At 58.5% G+C, this 16051-nt stretch overlaps 1 protein-coding gene across 2 annotated transcripts; it reads left to right on the top strand.

The window, feature by feature from the left end:
• Positions 1-138: 138 nt before the first annotated feature.
• On the top strand, positions 139-14142 carry ELAVL3 (ELAV like RNA binding protein 3). Of its 2 annotated transcripts, none has more exons than XM_047849035.1 (7): positions 139-502; positions 6769-6988; positions 7312-7415; positions 10953-11106; positions 11250-11475; positions 12150-12188; positions 13812-14142. In XM_047849035.1, the coding sequence occupies exons 1-7, from the start codon at positions 494-496 to the stop codon at positions 14140-14142; spliced, it is 1083 nt and encodes a 360-aa protein (XP_047704991.1). In that variant the 5' UTR covers positions 139-493. The 2 variants fall into 2 exon arrangements, with proteins under 2 accessions (XP_047704991.1, XP_047704990.1); XM_047849034.1 differs by having other exon boundaries at positions 13791-14142.
• Positions 14143-16051: the final 1909 nt, after the last annotated feature.

Here is a 16051-nt window from a genome sequence, read left to right as displayed (position 1 = left end):
ACGCCGGCTCTGGCAGCTGCTCCTATAAAGGGCTGGGGGCGGCGGCGGCGCGGCCCAGAGCGCGGAGCGCGCAGCGCGGGCTGGAGGGTGGGAGGGAGGGCGGGCGAGGGGAGAGGACTGAGCATCCAGGACCGGACAGGCCGGGCCGGGGGGCGGCGGCGAAAGGCAGAGCGCCGCGATCTCTGTCAGGAAGCGCAACCTCCCCGGGCCCCGCGGGGCCGCGCAGGGGGCGTTCTCAATCCCGCGCCCGCTCCCTCTTTCCATCCCCTGCCGCCCGCAGGCCACCCCGGGGCCCGGCTATCCGCGCGCGCGTCCTCGGGCTCGGGCCCGTCCCCGGCCCTCGAGGGAGCCGCCGCCTTCATCGACACCTCTGCAGCGGCCGTGCCAAAGGCCGCCCGGGCGGGACCCCGGAGTGAGCATCGAGCGCCCCCCAAGGAGTGCACGACCCCCGGAGCCGCCCTCAACACGGACCGCGCCCGCCGGGCACACAAGAATGGTCACTGTAGGTATTCCCTTGTCGCTGAGAGAGAACCTGGGTGGGGAGGGGTTAGGCACAGCCTCCGCGGAGATGGCGGGTGGGGGGGGGGGTGGGACCAGGCCTAGCTAGGCCCCGGTGGGGGGGGGTAGGACCGAGCCTCGGGGCCTGAGAGTGGGCAGGACCGCACCCAGAGTGCTGGGGGCGCATAGAGTCTGGTCTGAGAGGCCTTAGGAAGCCGAACTCTGATTTGGGGAGGCGTCCTACGGCGTCCTGGGGGCGGGATTGCCCCCCTCCAGCAAGCCTGATGGGGGAGGGGCCGCAGCAGCGGAGGATGCCTTCTCCATTCAGGCCCGGACCCCGCAGGCCGCCCAGGCAAACGCAGGGCTCCTATCACTGGTGCTGGGCCAGGACAAGGCGGCAAGCCGTTCCCGAGAGCCCCGGGGAATCGGGTGGCGTCGGATCGCGCGCCCCGGGCCGCGGCCGCGCCCGGGGAGCCGGGCGTCTCGTCCTCGAGCCCGTCGACCTTGCGGCAAGCGGGGAGGGGAGAGGAGGGGGCGCGCCCGGAGGCCCCGCGGGCCCGCCGCCGCTGCCGCCGCGTCCCTTTGTTTCTCGGAGCTTCTTAGCGGGCCGTAGCCTCGCGCGGGCGCCTCAGGCTTCGGGGAGGGGGAGGGGAGAGGAGGGCCCGCGGGGGGGTGCTTCCTGGCTCCTGGGCCCCCGCCCCACGGGGGATGGGGTAAGGAGCTCAAGGATGTCCCCTAGGCCAGGTCCAGGCGCCCCACCCTTCCTGGGCTCTGGGCCTCGGGGTGACCTTGAGCGCGCCCGCCTGCACGCCCGCGCCGCTCGCCCCACTCCCGGTGCTTTCAGCAGCCACCGAGCTGGTCAGCTCCCGAGCCCGCGGCCACGCCCGGCCACGCCCTGTATAACCACGCCCCTGCCCCGCCCATCCGGACCCCGCCCCCTGGGGCCCCCGGGGCCCGGCCTCGCCCGAGCCCTCGGATTTCCACTCGGCTACCCGGGCGTATCCCGGGGGCGGGGCTGGCCAGTTCTAGCCCCACCCCGGCTCCACCCCCGCCCCCGCCGCGCGACTCCGCTCCCCGCGCCGCCGCGCGTCCTTTGTCTGGTCCCAGCGCCCAGGCCTCCTTCTTCCGTACTTACTGTCTTTCTGGTCTGTGTGTGTGTGTGTCTGTGCCCTGTGTCTCTGGGCCTCTTCTTGGAGTCGTGGCGAGCACAGTGGGTGGGGGGATGCTCAGCACTCCCTCCATGTCTGGGACTCTGGGACCCGCCCACCTGGCTCAGAGAAAGGAGGCCCTGAGAGGCCCTGCTTCCCTGCTGTGTGACCTTAGGTCGGCTCTCTCCCTTCTCTGGGCCTCAGGCTGCAAACTTAGGGGCGAGACGTGAGTGCAGCCTCCTGAGGACCCTCAGAACCCCCACAACAGTCCAGCATCCATTCCTCTGATCTGTCCCCTCATTTAAAAGAGGGAAACGAATGCACAAAAGGGCGAGGGTGTGGTCAGAGGTCACACAAGGGCCTTGAAGCCCTGGAAGGCCCGGTTACTCCACTGGCGGACACTCGGGCAGAGGTCCACCATGAGAACAGGCTGGGAGGAAGTGAGGGGATAGACTGAGACAGTGAGGGCCCTGCATGGATGGAGAAGGGCCCAGAAGTGGGAGGCCTAGTTAGCACCACGTGGTGGCCTAGCCTTACCATGCATAGCCACTCAATGCCCTATTGTCGCCAGTATCCAGGCATCTATCATTGTGACTGGGGCCAGGGGGCCCAGCTAGGGGCCAAGGGGGTCAGACACAGAAGGGTCTACATAGAGAGTGACTGCAGGTGTATTCGCTGCAAAATCCATATGTCATGTATGTGCAATGGTGCAAAAGAGTTGGAAAAAGAGTGGCTGAGAGAGAAAGGGGGAGAGAGACAGGCTCAGAGGGGAGAGAAGAAGAGAGAAACAGGGGCGGGGGTCGGGGGTGGGGAGGGAGAGAGAAACAGAAAGAGGTACGGATCCAGAGGAAGAGCTGGAGAGACTGGGAGGAAAGGTTCTATTGCTCCCACTTGATCTCTGCCTATCCATCTTTGGCCTGCCCTCCTCCCCTCTGACTTCACCCCTCCACTCCTGTCCTGGGACAGCCCTCCAAGGTCCCTGTGATCCCGGAGTCATCCCAGGCCACGCATTTGTCACGGGCTGGGGCAGAGCGGGTGTGGTCTCCACCAATCCGATCCCTATTATCGGCTCAGCCGGCTGAGCTGCAGAGGAAACGCGACACTGATCCTGCTAAGCTCTGGCACAGCTGGGAGAGAGATGGGGTGGTGGGGAGATTAGTAGGCTGGGTCTCAAGATCCTGGATAGGAACCCCAATTACCTTTTAACCGCGTCCAAGCTGAGGACATTTGGGGTGGCCCTGGGGGCTCTGTCTGGAGTAATCAGATCAGTAGTCAAACTCCATCGCTCCCACGGCTCCGTGTCATCCCCAGGCAAATCACAGGTCCCTCTGACCCTCGCTTTCTCCGCCTGAGAAACGGAGGTGATCCCCAGCTTTCAGTGTGGTTGTGGGAAGTCAGTGAAACCTTTGCACCTGCTCAGTGCCTGGCCACATAGTAGGGGCTCCAGACCTGGAACGGGTTTTGTACTGTTAACTATTCTGGGGACTCCCAGCGCAGACATCATCAACCAATCACAGAACTCTAGTCTGTTGAGCCAGAAGGGAATACAGAACCCATCTTTGTACGTGGGAAACCTCTGTGCCATATCTTTAGTGGAGGGACAGGGGCCCGGAGAGGCAATGTGAGCGTCAGAAGATGCACAGTGAGGAGGGTGGGGCCAGGAGCTGGCACCTGATGGTCCCCAGCAAGCATTTGTTGAATTGAATGAGTAGACTTGGCCTGCAGAGTGGGGTTAAATGCGGGGACACAGCTTCACTTTGCTGTTATTTTCACTATTGTTGGCCTTTTTGTTAGTCAAGTGGGCTGATGTCCAAGCTCCGGATTTGAATTCTTGACCCACCATTTGCGAGCTCCCTAACCTTGTATAAATCCCTACCCCTTCATGGAGACTGTTTCCTCTTCTGTCAAATGGAGAAAAGAGTGCCATAATGTTCAATGTTGGGAGAGCAGGCCCTCAATACATGGCCACGCTATCAGGAAAGTATTAATCTTATGAAACTGGGCGCAGATCTGTAACGGGCGTTACTGTCTTATTGCCGGCGCCTATGGCAGACATTGCTCATCAACCCAGTGCATGATCCTGCTCCGTCTGGATGTGGCTTCAGAATAACCCTCCAGCCAGCCCCCAGACAGCCACTCTCAGCCAACTGGAGATGCAGGGGGGTTGACCCTCAGGGCCATCCTTTTAATAAGAATAAATGGAAAGGAAACAGAGGCCCAAAGAAGAGCTACGATCACCCCCCCCCCCAAGGATACACAGCTAGAAGGTGCCCCCCACCCCCGCCCCCGTGCCTTGGCCACTGTCATTAAAAACAGTTCTGACGTCCGCCAACATATCCAGGTTTGAAATCAAGTGCCGCATGTATATATCACTCAGCGTCTCTGAGCTCTCTCACTTATAAAATGGAGACTGTGTGGCCATCCCTAAAGCTGATTGGGAGAAATAAGGGAAATGTTGCCTGTAAGCACCTCACCCGGTGCCTGGCTCACAGAAGATGTCTGTGGGGCAGGATGAGTATTACCAGCCGTATTTTGAGGCAGGGATGGCAGACATGACGAGTTGCTTCTGGTAATTGCGCTCATGGCAGACCTGGCTAACTGATCCCAGAATGCTTCCCAGCTGCGCGAGTAGCTTCAGATCCTTCGGTGGGGGTCACCGCGCCAATAATTTGGAGTTTGCAGCAAAGTGGAGCAGAGGCCCAGAAGCGTCATGTAGTCTACCTGAGGACACACGGCTGAGAAACGTTAGAGCAGCTAGAATTACAGACTCTGGATGAGGAAACCTCGCGTGCGAACCCCCGTTTCACTATTTATAAGCTGCGTGATCTTTGGTCTTTTTTTTTTTTTTTGAAGTTTATGTATTTATTTTGAGAGAAGGAGAGAGCACACAAGTGGAGGAGGGACAGAGAGAGGGAGAGAGAAAGAGAATCCCAAGCAGGCTCCATGCTGTCAGCGACCAGTCGTCAGGGCTCAAACTCACCAGCTGTGTGATCGTGACCTGAGCTGAAATCAAGAGTCAGATGCTTAACTGACTGCACCACCCAGGTGCCCCGATCTTTGGTAATTTTTAAAACATCGCTGAACTTCCCTTTCCTCGTCTGTTGTCTTAGCTCAGGCTGCTATAACAAAATACCGTCAACTGGGCAGCTTAAGCAACAGACATTTATTTATCACAAATCTTCTTCTGGATTCTGGGAAGTCCAAGATCAAGGTGCCAGCTGATTCGGTTGCTAGTAAGGACTTGCTCCCTCCTTTGCAGATGGACGTCTTCTTGCTGTGTCCTCACATTGTGGAGAGAGAGAGAATGTCTCTCCTGTCATTTTTTTGTTAAGGACATGAATCTCATTCATGAGGGTTCTGCCCTCATGACCCAATTACCTCCCAAAGGCTCCACTTCCAAATACCATCACATTGGGGGTCAAGATTTCAACATATGAAGTCAAGGGAACACAGGCTTTACGTTCATAGCATCTGTTAAGCAGGGAAAATTAAGCCCTCTTTTCAGGGTGGTTGTGAATAAGAGAAAAACAAAAACAAAACGTTGCCCACAGAGAGCTTTGCCCTATACCTGGCACACAGTATGCCCAATATTTGGGAACAAATATGGTATTGTATTTTTGGTTAAGGATGGCTGAGATGATGTGTACCTGCTGACTCTAATTCTGTAGCCACAGACATTGCTAATCAATCACAGTGATCTTTCCCGTGGAAACTGAATCTGGTTTGTAATCCTTCCTCATTTGTCCCGTTAGGAACACCCTACCAATAGATTTGATTTTTTTAGGTGAAGGCCATCCATCGGCCAACCATGCCTTGGGAGAAAAACCTAAGGACATGCTGGGTATTTTCCCTTCCCATGCCCGTGACAGACAATACCAATCCATCCCAGTACTTTTCAACATATGCAAATATTGAATCATGTTGTACACTTGAAACTAATATTCTATGTCAGCTATTAAAAAAACAGGTGTAGGAAAAAAGTTAACTAAAATTCAACACCCATTCTTGAAAAACGAAATCTTGTTAGGATACTAGGAATAAAATGAAGCATTCTTAATGTGATAAAGGCCATCTACACAGAATCCATATCAAAAATCAAATTTAGCTGTGAAACGTTTAAAGCATTTCCTTTAACATCCTGAATAAAGAAGCCACTGTCGCACTGTAGCCCCTGCAATAAGACAAGAAAAATAAGGAACAAGTCTAGATTGGAGATAATTAAAACTGTCCTTATTTGCAGGTGTTATTATGTGATACATTTAAATAGCTCAGGGGTGGGGCGCCTGGGTGGCGCAGTCGGTTAAGCGTCCGACTTCAGCCAGGTCACGATCTCGCGGTCCGGTCCAGGAGTTCGAGCCCCGCGTCAGGCTCTGGGCTGATGGCTCAGAGCCTGGAGCCTGTTTCCGATTCTGTGTCTCCCTCTCTCTCTCTGCCCCTCCCCCGTTCATGCTCTGTCTCTCTCTGTCCCAAAAATAAATAAACGTTGAAAAAAAAAATTTAAAAAAAAATAAATAAATAGCTCAGGGGTGCCTGACCGGCTCGGTCAGGAGAGCATGCGACTCTTGACCTCAGAGTTGTGAGTTCAAGCCCCACACTGGGTGTAGAGATTACCTAAAAATAAAATCTTAAAAAAATCATAAATAACAATAAGTAATAAAATGAAAAAGAGCTCAGTGGGGAAAACGTGGGGGTAAATGCCTAGTGGGAAAATTATGCATGAAGCAAAAGAAATATTAACACATCTGGGATGGGGATGAGGGCAGTCCCTCATCCTTTGATGGATGAGGGCAGTCCATGGCTAGGGAGGAGCTTATGAGGACTTCAAAGCTAATAAAAATATATTTCTTATTCTGAAGACAAAGGTGTTCATTTTACTCTTCTGGAAATGCACAGACTGATTTTAGGCAAACAGGCAAATGTAGACACCAGACATGTATGGACTTTTTCACAGTAAAATCACACGTAAGGTGCTATGCCTGATGCTGGAGGAGTGGAAGAGATTAATAGGATAATATGTTGTCCTCTCTCCATGTTTAAGCCCATGTCAGACATGACTGATGCATCACCACTGATCCCTGGTGTGGGGACTGGGCCGTGAGCGGGTGTGGCCTGTTATCTCCAGCAGATACTCGGGGCCATGGAGTCTCAGGTGGCGGGGGGCCCGGCCGGCCCGGCCCTGCCCAACGGGCCACTCCTTGGTACAAATGGAGCCACTGATGACAGCAAGACCAACCTCATCGTCAACTACCTGCCCCAGAACATGACCCAGGACGAGTTCAAGAGTCTCTTCGGCAGCATTGGTGACATCGAATCCTGCAAGTTGGTTCGGGATAAGATCACAGGTGTGGCTGCTGGCAGGTGGGGAGGGAGGAGACAGAGATAGTAGTCTGGGGAGCACGGGTGTGATGGGGGCAGGTAGCACCCTGGGGGATCGGAGGTGCGATGGGGAGACAGGTATGACCCCCGGTAGGGTATCCCGGGGGTGATGGGGGCAGGCAGGACTCTGGGGGATCTGAGGTGTCCTGGGGACAGGGTGGTACTGGGTGGGAGAATACCAAGGGGGGGATTTCGGTCAACCTTGAGTGACGGCGGTCAGCCTCTCAGGACTGGGTCTGGGAGGACCCTGGTAGGTGTGGGGAGGTCGTCACCCTGGTCCCGCCCACAGGGCAGAGCCTCGGTTATGGGTTTGTGAACTACTCTGATCCCAACGATGCAGACAAAGCCATCAACACCCTCAACGGCCTCAAACTGCAGACGAAGACCATCAAGGTTAGTGCCCTCATTTTCCTCTGTGGCCCATCCCCCCTTACTGCCCACCTGCAACCGTCCCCAATCCCCCACATTACTTCCCCTTGGACTACCCCCTTCACTGCCACTCAACCCGCGTGTCGCCTACCTTCCTCACTGCCAGCCCTCCTACCCCGTGGCTCATCCTCTGAGGGATTCAGACTCTCCCCTAAGAATTCCTGGCTGGGCACCCAGGGCCCGATGGCTCTGCCTCTCTGAACCTCAGTTTCCTCATTAGTCAGTGAGAATACCGGCTCTACATTCTCTGCTGGCTCAGGGAGGTAGCCATCCCATTGGCAGTAGGAGAGTGACCAGGGTGTGATGGGCAGCCCCCCCCCCTTGCCTTTGTCATGGAAATGGAGAGGGGTGGGGGTCCATCTGCCATCTGGAGCCTAATTAGGGTCTGGGAGGGCGGGATTAGGGGTGAGCCCCTCCCCCATCTTTGTGCAATGCCCCTCCCCCCACAACCTCCCCTCTCAGCAGCTGCAGCTGGGACTCTGCTAGCCCAGGTTCCCTGGGGGGGGGATCGCCATGGAAACCCCCCTCTCTCGGTTCGCCTGGGGGTGTCTGGACTCCGCCCCACAAATCTGCTCTGGAACCTTGGGGGAGGCTGAGGGGGGGGCGCCCATCTGGCCCCCGTTCTCTCTGAGAACAGAGGTGCAGGAATCTCTTCGTCTTCCCGTTGTGGGGGAGGATGAGGTCGTGACCTAATGGGTCCCTCCATGGCCAACTAGACCCAGAAGCCCTGGGGCATGAGGGGGACGGTAGTGACAAATCCAGAGGGCCACTGTATGCATGTGATGCAGTGCGCGCGCATGCGCGCGCGCGTTTGTGTGTGTGTGTGTGTGTGTGTGTGTGTGTGTGTGAGATAGACCTGGGCTGGGAGCCATTGTGTTTGTGGGACACACGAGTCTGGCTACTAGACTCTGGGCGTGTCACGATGGGTCTGTGGGATGTGGTGTTTATTTCAAAGGTGCTTTGTGACACTGCAAGTCTTGCTGTGACCTGGTGGGGCTGCGTGGGGGTGTCGGCTGTGCCCTACTCGGGGTGCAACGTGTGTGATGTGGGCTTGTGTGGTGGGGTGACAGGTGTGTGGTTCTGTGCCTCTTACTGTAATTATCCAAGACCCCCGGAGCCGCTGTGGATGTCACAGTGGCCCCGAGTCACCCTTTGGCTGGTGTAGCCACTAGGGCTGTGCAGAGGGTGACAAAGCGTAGCCTCGCGTCTCTGTGTGTGTCTGCCTGGGTAGCACTATGTAAGGTTGGTCCCAATTGGCTGCTTTGGCAGATTTTGCCCAAGACCTGTCCTGGTGAGGGGGGCCGGAGGAGCCCAGACCCAGGTGAGGGGCCTGGGTCAGCCCACATCATGGAAGGTTGGCAAAGACCCCCGAAGACCAACTCAGTGCCTCAAATGACCCCTGACCCCAAACACCCACCCAGGAGCTCAGGCCTCTCTTCCCCTCACCCCTCCCTCTGATTCATCAAGTCCTCACCCCTCAAAACTCACCGCCCCACGGGCAAGAGCGGAAGCCATGAAAAACGCGGCCGTGATTTTTAATTAATATTATCGAAAACAACCAGCAGCTGATGTGTCTGTGGGTTTTTTTCTCCCCGGAGGACCCGGGTGCTCACAGTTGCATTCGTTAGAATCCCTCTATCTCCAGCCCATGAGTGCCTTCACCCTGACCCACCCCTGGCCCAATTTATTCATGTTGTTAGCTTTTTTAATTAGTTACTTCTAATGCAGGGCTATGCCCTCTCCACTCACCACCACAAACGAAAGCCGGACCCTTGACCGTGACCTTATCTACCCAGAGGTTAATTTAGAAGATACAGGAAATAGACATTGGCAGAAATAAGTGGAAAGGGCACCTCCTGTCCCCTGCTGCCCCCCCCCCCCCGCCAGCTCTAGGCCCACCTGTCAGCATCTGGGGGCGGGCCCTGCAGACTGTGTTTCCAGGACACTGATAAGCACAACAGTGAGCTGGGGTCACACATCTCGCCACTCTGTAAATGGACTTTTCTTTCCCCCAGTTTACAATACTCACCACTGTTTCTGGGAAATAAATATACACGTCCACCATTTTTTAACCAGCTGCAGGGAGTTTCATTGTTGGTCTGGACCATAATTAATGACACAAATCGAATGCCCGTACCAAAACGCATCTAATCCCCACTGAGAGAAGTGCTTTGGCGGGGGGGGGGGGGGGGTTGAGGTGGAGGACCAAATTCAGATGGGAAGAGGACAGGGGTTACTTTTTGACTGAGACTGGAAGAAGCAAGGAGAGGAAGGGCGTTCCAGCCTGAGGGGAACAGCCAGAGCAAAGGCCCTGAGGCCGAAATGTGCCTGGTGTGTTTGAGGAACACGGGAGGAGGCTGGTGTGGCTGAAACAGAGCACTCGAGGGAGAAATTGGCAGAGATGGGAGTGAGGGTATGGGATGAGGTGGGGGGGGGGGGTTGGGCAGGGCCTTGTGGGCTGGGAGAAGGACTTGAACTGTGGGGCAGGTGGGAGCCACAGAAGGTTCTGAGCAAAGGGAGGATGTGCCCTGCCTCAGTTGCTCACAGGCGCCCCCTGGCAGCTGTGGAGGGAACAGACTGGGGAGGTTAGGGAGGTCTGTGGGAGCTCTGGTGGGAGCTGAGTAATGAGGCAGGATCCGTGGTGGATTGGATGTGGGTGTGAAAAAGACCAGCATCAAGGACAATGGGGGCCTGAGCACCCAGGAGGACAAAGCTGCCATTACTGAGCTGGGGCAAGTTGGGGACTGGATGCCGCCTCGCTGCTTGTGATCCCCTGTGGGGTGCCACGGGCGGTGCCTGGAGGCAGGTGTCACACAGGTGTGCAGTTTGGGGGTCAGGCCCACACTGGGGACGGACATTTGGGGGTCGTCAGCATTGAACTGGTGGCTAAAGACCTGAGCCACCCGGAGGGTCCCAACGTGGACGGGAAAAGGGCCAGCGTCCCAGGCTCACTTTCCAAAGGAGTAGGAAGCATTGTGTTGATGGAATGTACCTCGTGAGAGCAGGAGCTGGGGACATCTGACCTCCAGGGCCCAGCGACGACATGTTCCTCCCACCACTTTAATTTTTTTTTTTTTTAACGTCTACTTATTTATTTTGAGAGACAGAGCACAAGCAGGGGAGGGGCAGAGAGAGAGGGAGACACAGAATCCCAAGCAGGCTCAGAGCTGTCCGCGCAGAGCCCGGCTCGGGACTCAATCTCACAGACTGCGAGACCGGGACCCGAGCCGAAATTAAGACACTCAACCGACCGAGCCACCCAGGCGCCGCCCCCCACCACTTTATGCTGGCCGGCCCGCATCATCATCGGCCACAGCTATGTCCCCTCCCTCAAGCCTTGGCCAGCCCCGCCCATGGAGACTACCCAAGAGATACTTGTTGAGCGAACAGACGAGGCACTTCTGCCTCCCACTGGTGGTCTGGACGTGGCCTCACCCTCCCCATCCGTGAAACGGGTCTTCCCCTCACCTCTGTCCACCTGCCCCCCCCTCCCCACTCCAGGTGTCTTATGCCAGACCCAGCTCTGCATCCATCCGAGATGCTAACCTGTACGTCAGTGGACTCCCCAAGACCATGAGCCAGAAAGAAATGGAGCAGCTCTTCTCCCAGTATGGCCGTATCATCACTTCTCGAATCCTGGTGGACCAGGTCACAGGTCAGGCTGCTGGGGATGACGCACTGGGCGAAGGCACGGAGGTGGGGCCAAAATGGAGAAACCGGGAATGGTGGGGGAGGAGTGGGGTAGAGGGCCACACAGGAGGGGGCAGGGGTGCTCATGACGCCCTCACTCCCTGGCAGGTGTCTCTCGGGGTGTGGGGTTCATCCGCTTCGACAAGAGGATTGAGGCCGAGGAGGCCATCAAAGGACTGAACGGGCAGAAGCCGCTGGGCGCGGCGGAGCCCATCACGGTCAAGTTCGCCAACAACCCGAGTCAGAAGACCGGACAGGCCCTGCTCACTCACCTCTACCAGTCGTCAGCCCGGCGCTACGCAGGCCCCCTGCACCATCAGACGCAGCGCTTCCGGTAAGCCCCCTGACGCCCCCCACAGACCCCTGGACCCCATCCCTGCAGGGCAGAGGGACGCCGGGAGGGTGCCCGCAGGCCGGGGCCACTGAGGGCGGCAGAGGGGAAATGTGTGTCTGTCAGGTGCTGAGGCCAGGCCCTCGTACGCAGCAGGCAGTCAATGTATGCAGGGCACTTTGAGTGGCATTTTCGGTGTTAGGAGTGTTAGAGTCTCCCGATGGGGCCGCCCCTCCCTCGGGCATGGGGCTCCAGCTCTCTGCGCCCCCAGGTATCTATACCTCAAGAGAACGGAGATTGTCTGTATTTTACGAACAGAGAGGCTTTGTCACTCGCCCAACCCACCTGCCACTGCCGAGAAGAGACTCGAACCTTCCCTTCTGGGGTCCTGAGCCCCGCAGGGTGGGGGCAGGCGAGTGGGGCTGGGCGGGCCGGGCCGGGCAGGACGGGACACGGGTGCAGGCCAGGCAGCGGCAGGGCAGGCGAGAGGCAGTGCCCGAGTGACCACGGTTCCGTGCCAGGCGGTGTCCAGCCGGGCGGGGAGCCGGCGGGTGGGGGCAGGGCTGGGCTGCCGGCCGGCTGGGTGGGGGCGGGGAGGGCAGGCAGGCAGGCAGGCCGACATCACAGTTGGGGGTGTGCCCGGAGGCCACCGGTGACCACCCCTTTTGCTTCCACAGGCTGGATAATTTGCTCAACATGGCCTACGGAGTCAAGAGGTAACAGTGCTCCCCGCTGCCCCCAGCTCCCTGCCGTCCCTCCCTGGACTCTTGCCCCCATGGGCCCCCTCCCCCGCCTCCCCACCGGGACTGCCAGCTTAGCTGGGTCTGCCCTGTCTGGGAATAGCGTGTCCATTAAGAGAATCAGGGGCTCTGGAACCTAGTGAATGCCTAGAAAGAGCTACTACTACTCTTTGGGTCCTGGAGGGCCTGTCCGTGGTCCCCTCCGGCCCAGGGAAAGGCCGGCCATGTTGCCTGGTCACAGCCATGCCCCCCCTCCCCCCGCCGGTTCCCACGTTAAGTCTGAGTTCCACCTGCCTCTCTTGATGGCTGGGGTCACAGGATACCACCCTCTTTTCCCGCATAGTCTGGGGACGGGCCCTGAGGCCCGCACGACCTTGTCCACATCCCCAGCCCTGTGAAGGTCCCCGTGTTTATTGCATCGCGAGCTGTTGAGCACACACTGAGTGCCGGGCGCTGGGCTCGGGGCTGGGGACCCAACGTGGCCCGGCCAGACGTGATCCCTCGTGGAGATGAAATGCTGTTGAGCACAGGGCTTGGCACGTAGTGAGCGCTCAATAAAAGTAGCCGCTCGGACGATTACTGTTCCTGTTGTCAATTACCTCAGTCTAGCAGGGAGGGAGCAGCGAGCAGGGCTGGGAAGGGGGCAGGAGAAGAGGTGAGGGGGACCCAGCAGAGACCCCCGCCCACCCCGACACGCCCAAGGTGCCAGGGCCTGTGCAGAATCGGGAAGGAGGGAGCAAGCAGTGAGTCCCCAGTGGTCACACTGAATGGGGCAGACCCTGGGGCTCCCCCTGAATTGAGTGAGGCCTGGGGGGCAGGAAGGCAGCGAGGCACGTGGGTGGAGCCAATCCTGTCCGTCAGTCGGTCCGTCAACAAACCCTCCCAGGGGCCCTGCTGTTCCAGGAGCTGTTCTGGGCTGGGGCACCGCAGGAAAGGTGGAGTGGATCCTAAATATACAATCTGAACAGGAAAAGGCTGGCAAGGGTCAGAGGAAGGCGGCGGGCAGCGAGGCCGCTGCCCTGGGACCTGATAACGCAGGGCAGCGCTTCACCGGTTGCAGTCATGGCCTGACCTTGCGCGGTGCCCTTCTGGCCACGTAGGGGTAGCAGGGTGACCAGGGGCAAAGGGGGCACAGCGTTGCAGAGGGCAGGGTGGGGTTGGTGGGGGGAGGGCAAAAGGGGGGTGGGAAAATCTGCCAAGGGAGGAGTAGTGGTCAGGAGTGGGGAAGGGGTCGGGGTCAACAGGGCCAAGGACCCAGTAGGGTCAAAGGTTGTGGGGTCAGGGTGCAGACTGGGGCTCTAGGCAGGAGTGTGAGTGAGGGCCTAATGTGCAGGGAAGGTCACAAGTTATAGGTCAGGATGGAGACCAGGGGCCAGTGTCTCAGAGCAGGCCGCAGTTTAAGGTGTCTCGCGTGGGGTCAGAGGTGGAGGTCGCGAGGCCGTGGCTGGCTCGGGACGATGCAGGGATCACACGGTCCCAAGATCGTGGCACGCCCAGCAGTCATGACCACATCAGGGGTCACAGGGACTCAGGGGTGTGCCGGGGGTCAGGGCAGAGCCCGCGTGACCCCCAAAGTAGTCCCCTGTCGCTCATCGCCAGGTTCTCGCCCATCGCCATCGACGGCATGAGTGGCCTCGCGGGTGTGGGCCTTTCGGGGGGCGCGGCGGGCGCTGGCTGGTGTATCTTCGTGTACAACCTGTCACCGGAGGCAGACGAGAGTGTGCTGTGGCAGCTGTTTGGGCCCTTCGGGGCCGTCACCAACGTCAAGGTCATCCGCGACTTCACCACCAACAAGTGCAAGGGCTTCGGCTTCGTCACTATGACCAACTACGACGAAGCGGCCATGGCCATCGCCAGCCTCAATGGCTACCGCCTGGGCGAGCGCGTGCTGCAGGTGTCCTTCAAGACCAGCAAACAGCACAAGGCCTGAGCCACCGCCGCCCGCCCTCCCCACCCTCCCCGGGCAGCAGAGAGAGAGAGAAAGAGAGAGGGGCCCCGAGAGAGACAGCGCAGGCAGACCACCGACGGCACACGGGCCCCGCATCCCTGCGGAAGCCACAGGGTGAGCACTCGGGGTGGGAGAGTCTGCAGGGGATGGGGGGGTGCCTGGGGGTCCCCTCCCCGTCCTCCTGCCCCCACCCCAGGCTGGGCTGTTCACTCTCTCGTCTTGGTTTTGTTCATGGCGATGGTTTTTGTTTCTTTTTTCGGCTAAAAAGAAAGCAGAGATGTGCCCCCACCCCGCCTTCAACCACCCTCCACGGGATGGCTTTGCAGGGGCGCTGGGGGTGCCCCCCAGACCCCCTTGCCCAGGCCTCCCCAACACCTAGATGAGCCTGAGGGGAGGGGGGGAACAGGTTTAAAAATCCCCAAAAAAGCAAAACGGAGGAGGGGTGTGGGCATCCCTGGCCCAGAGCCCCCTGGTTGGAGTATGAGGAGCAGGGGGAGGGGCTGGAAACAGAAACAAAATGAAAAAAAAAGGGGGGGGGTGGGAGGGGAAGAAAAACTCTATTTTTGTAAAAAGGGAAAAAAGACCTCGTGGAGAATTTTTACTGGGGATTCTTGAACTTGAAAAAAAAAAAACACAAAAAAAGACAAAAAAAAAAAAAAAGAAAATATTTTGGCAGGTTATGTTTACCAACTGGGGCAGGGGCAGGGAACAGGGCTTGGGGCCCGGGGGTCCACGGGGCCGCACAGAGAAACACAGCCACGCAAAGACATGCGGGGGCACGCGCACACACACATCCTGCAGGGACACACGGAAGCACTGACAGACCCAGAGACGCGCCCCGGACACCTTCCAGGAGCTCGCTGGCCAGATTCAGACACGCAGACAGACATATGGATAATCACGGGAGACCGAAGTATGTACGGGGCTATGTAGACGAGGCCGCGGGCAAATGCAGCCACAGGTGGGTGCGGGGTACACACATTTCCACGTGGACACGGGAAAGTAGAGACAGATACATTCGGACACACCAGTCGAGACACGCCATCACGGAGACACAGACACAACACCCAGGAGACACAGACATGCACAAAGCCTCCCTCAGGCCCAGGCGAGAGGTCGTAGCCCAGATCCTGGCCCAGTCCGCTTCCTCCAGCTAGGCGGCCGGGCCTCCTCCGGACACGTGGCCCCACTCGCCCCAGGTTCTCTGCAGAGCTCTCTCCTGGCTCATCGGTGGTCCCTGCGGCCCACGAACACAGGCGTGCACACACAGCATCCATGCATCCAAACACACGATACCTCGTTTCACTTTTGGCGTCATGGCGGGCTGGAGGCAGCCCCCCCCCCAACACTTGAGGCCAAAGGACCCCCTGTCCCCGGGGCTGAACCTCCCTGGGCCGAGACCCTGGCCCAGAGGCAGAGGGGGGAGGCTGGGCCCTGAGCCTTCCCCCTCCCCCAGGGGCCTCCCCAGCAGGAAGTACCCGCTGTTCCCTCCAGTCCCCCTCCCCCCAGCCCCCCGAATTCCCTTCCCACCCACTTGTCACCCCCTTTCAGTTTGTTGGGTTTTTCCGTCTTTCCAAATTCCCGAGGGCGGTGGACGCAGCCCCCCATCCCAAGCCCCGGTCCCCCACCGGCTTCTGTCTGGATTTTCCATTCTCCTAGTTTTCATTCTTTGTAAGACAAAAAAAAAAAAAAAAAATCCAACAGAAGCCAGAGGCCGGAGCCCCTGGGAGCCCTCGCAGCCCCCCACCCCCCGCAGTGGGCCCAGTCAGAACTGAGAATTGCAAACCCCGAATTCAGCTTCAGTTGCCCCTTCCTCCGGTGTCCCTGCGTTTGGTGTCCGGCCATGGCCCCATCTGACTGCCCAGCTCTCTCTCCCCCACCCCTCCCGGTG

The sequence above is a fragment of the Prionailurus viverrinus genome, chromosome A2 (assembly GCF_022837055.1).
Source record: "Prionailurus viverrinus isolate Anna chromosome A2, UM_Priviv_1.0, whole genome shotgun sequence".
Lineage (NCBI taxonomy): Eukaryota > Metazoa > Chordata > Mammalia > Carnivora > Felidae > Prionailurus > Prionailurus viverrinus.
The sequence above is the reverse complement of the archived record's forward strand: the minus strand, read 5'-3'. Positions and strand labels throughout refer to the sequence as shown.

Excerpts from the sequence above, each read along its gene's own strand:
- ELAVL3 (XM_047849034.1), top strand. Across the intron at positions 11,107-11,249 it reads CCTGGTGGACCAGGTCACAG|GTGTCTCTCGGGGTGTGGGG; the intron begins GTCAGGCTGCTG and ends ACTCCCTGGCAG. Across the intron at positions 11,476-12,149 it reads CATCAGACGCAGCGCTTCCG|GCTGGATAATTTGCTCAACA; the intron begins GTAAGCCCCCTG and ends TTGCTTCCACAG.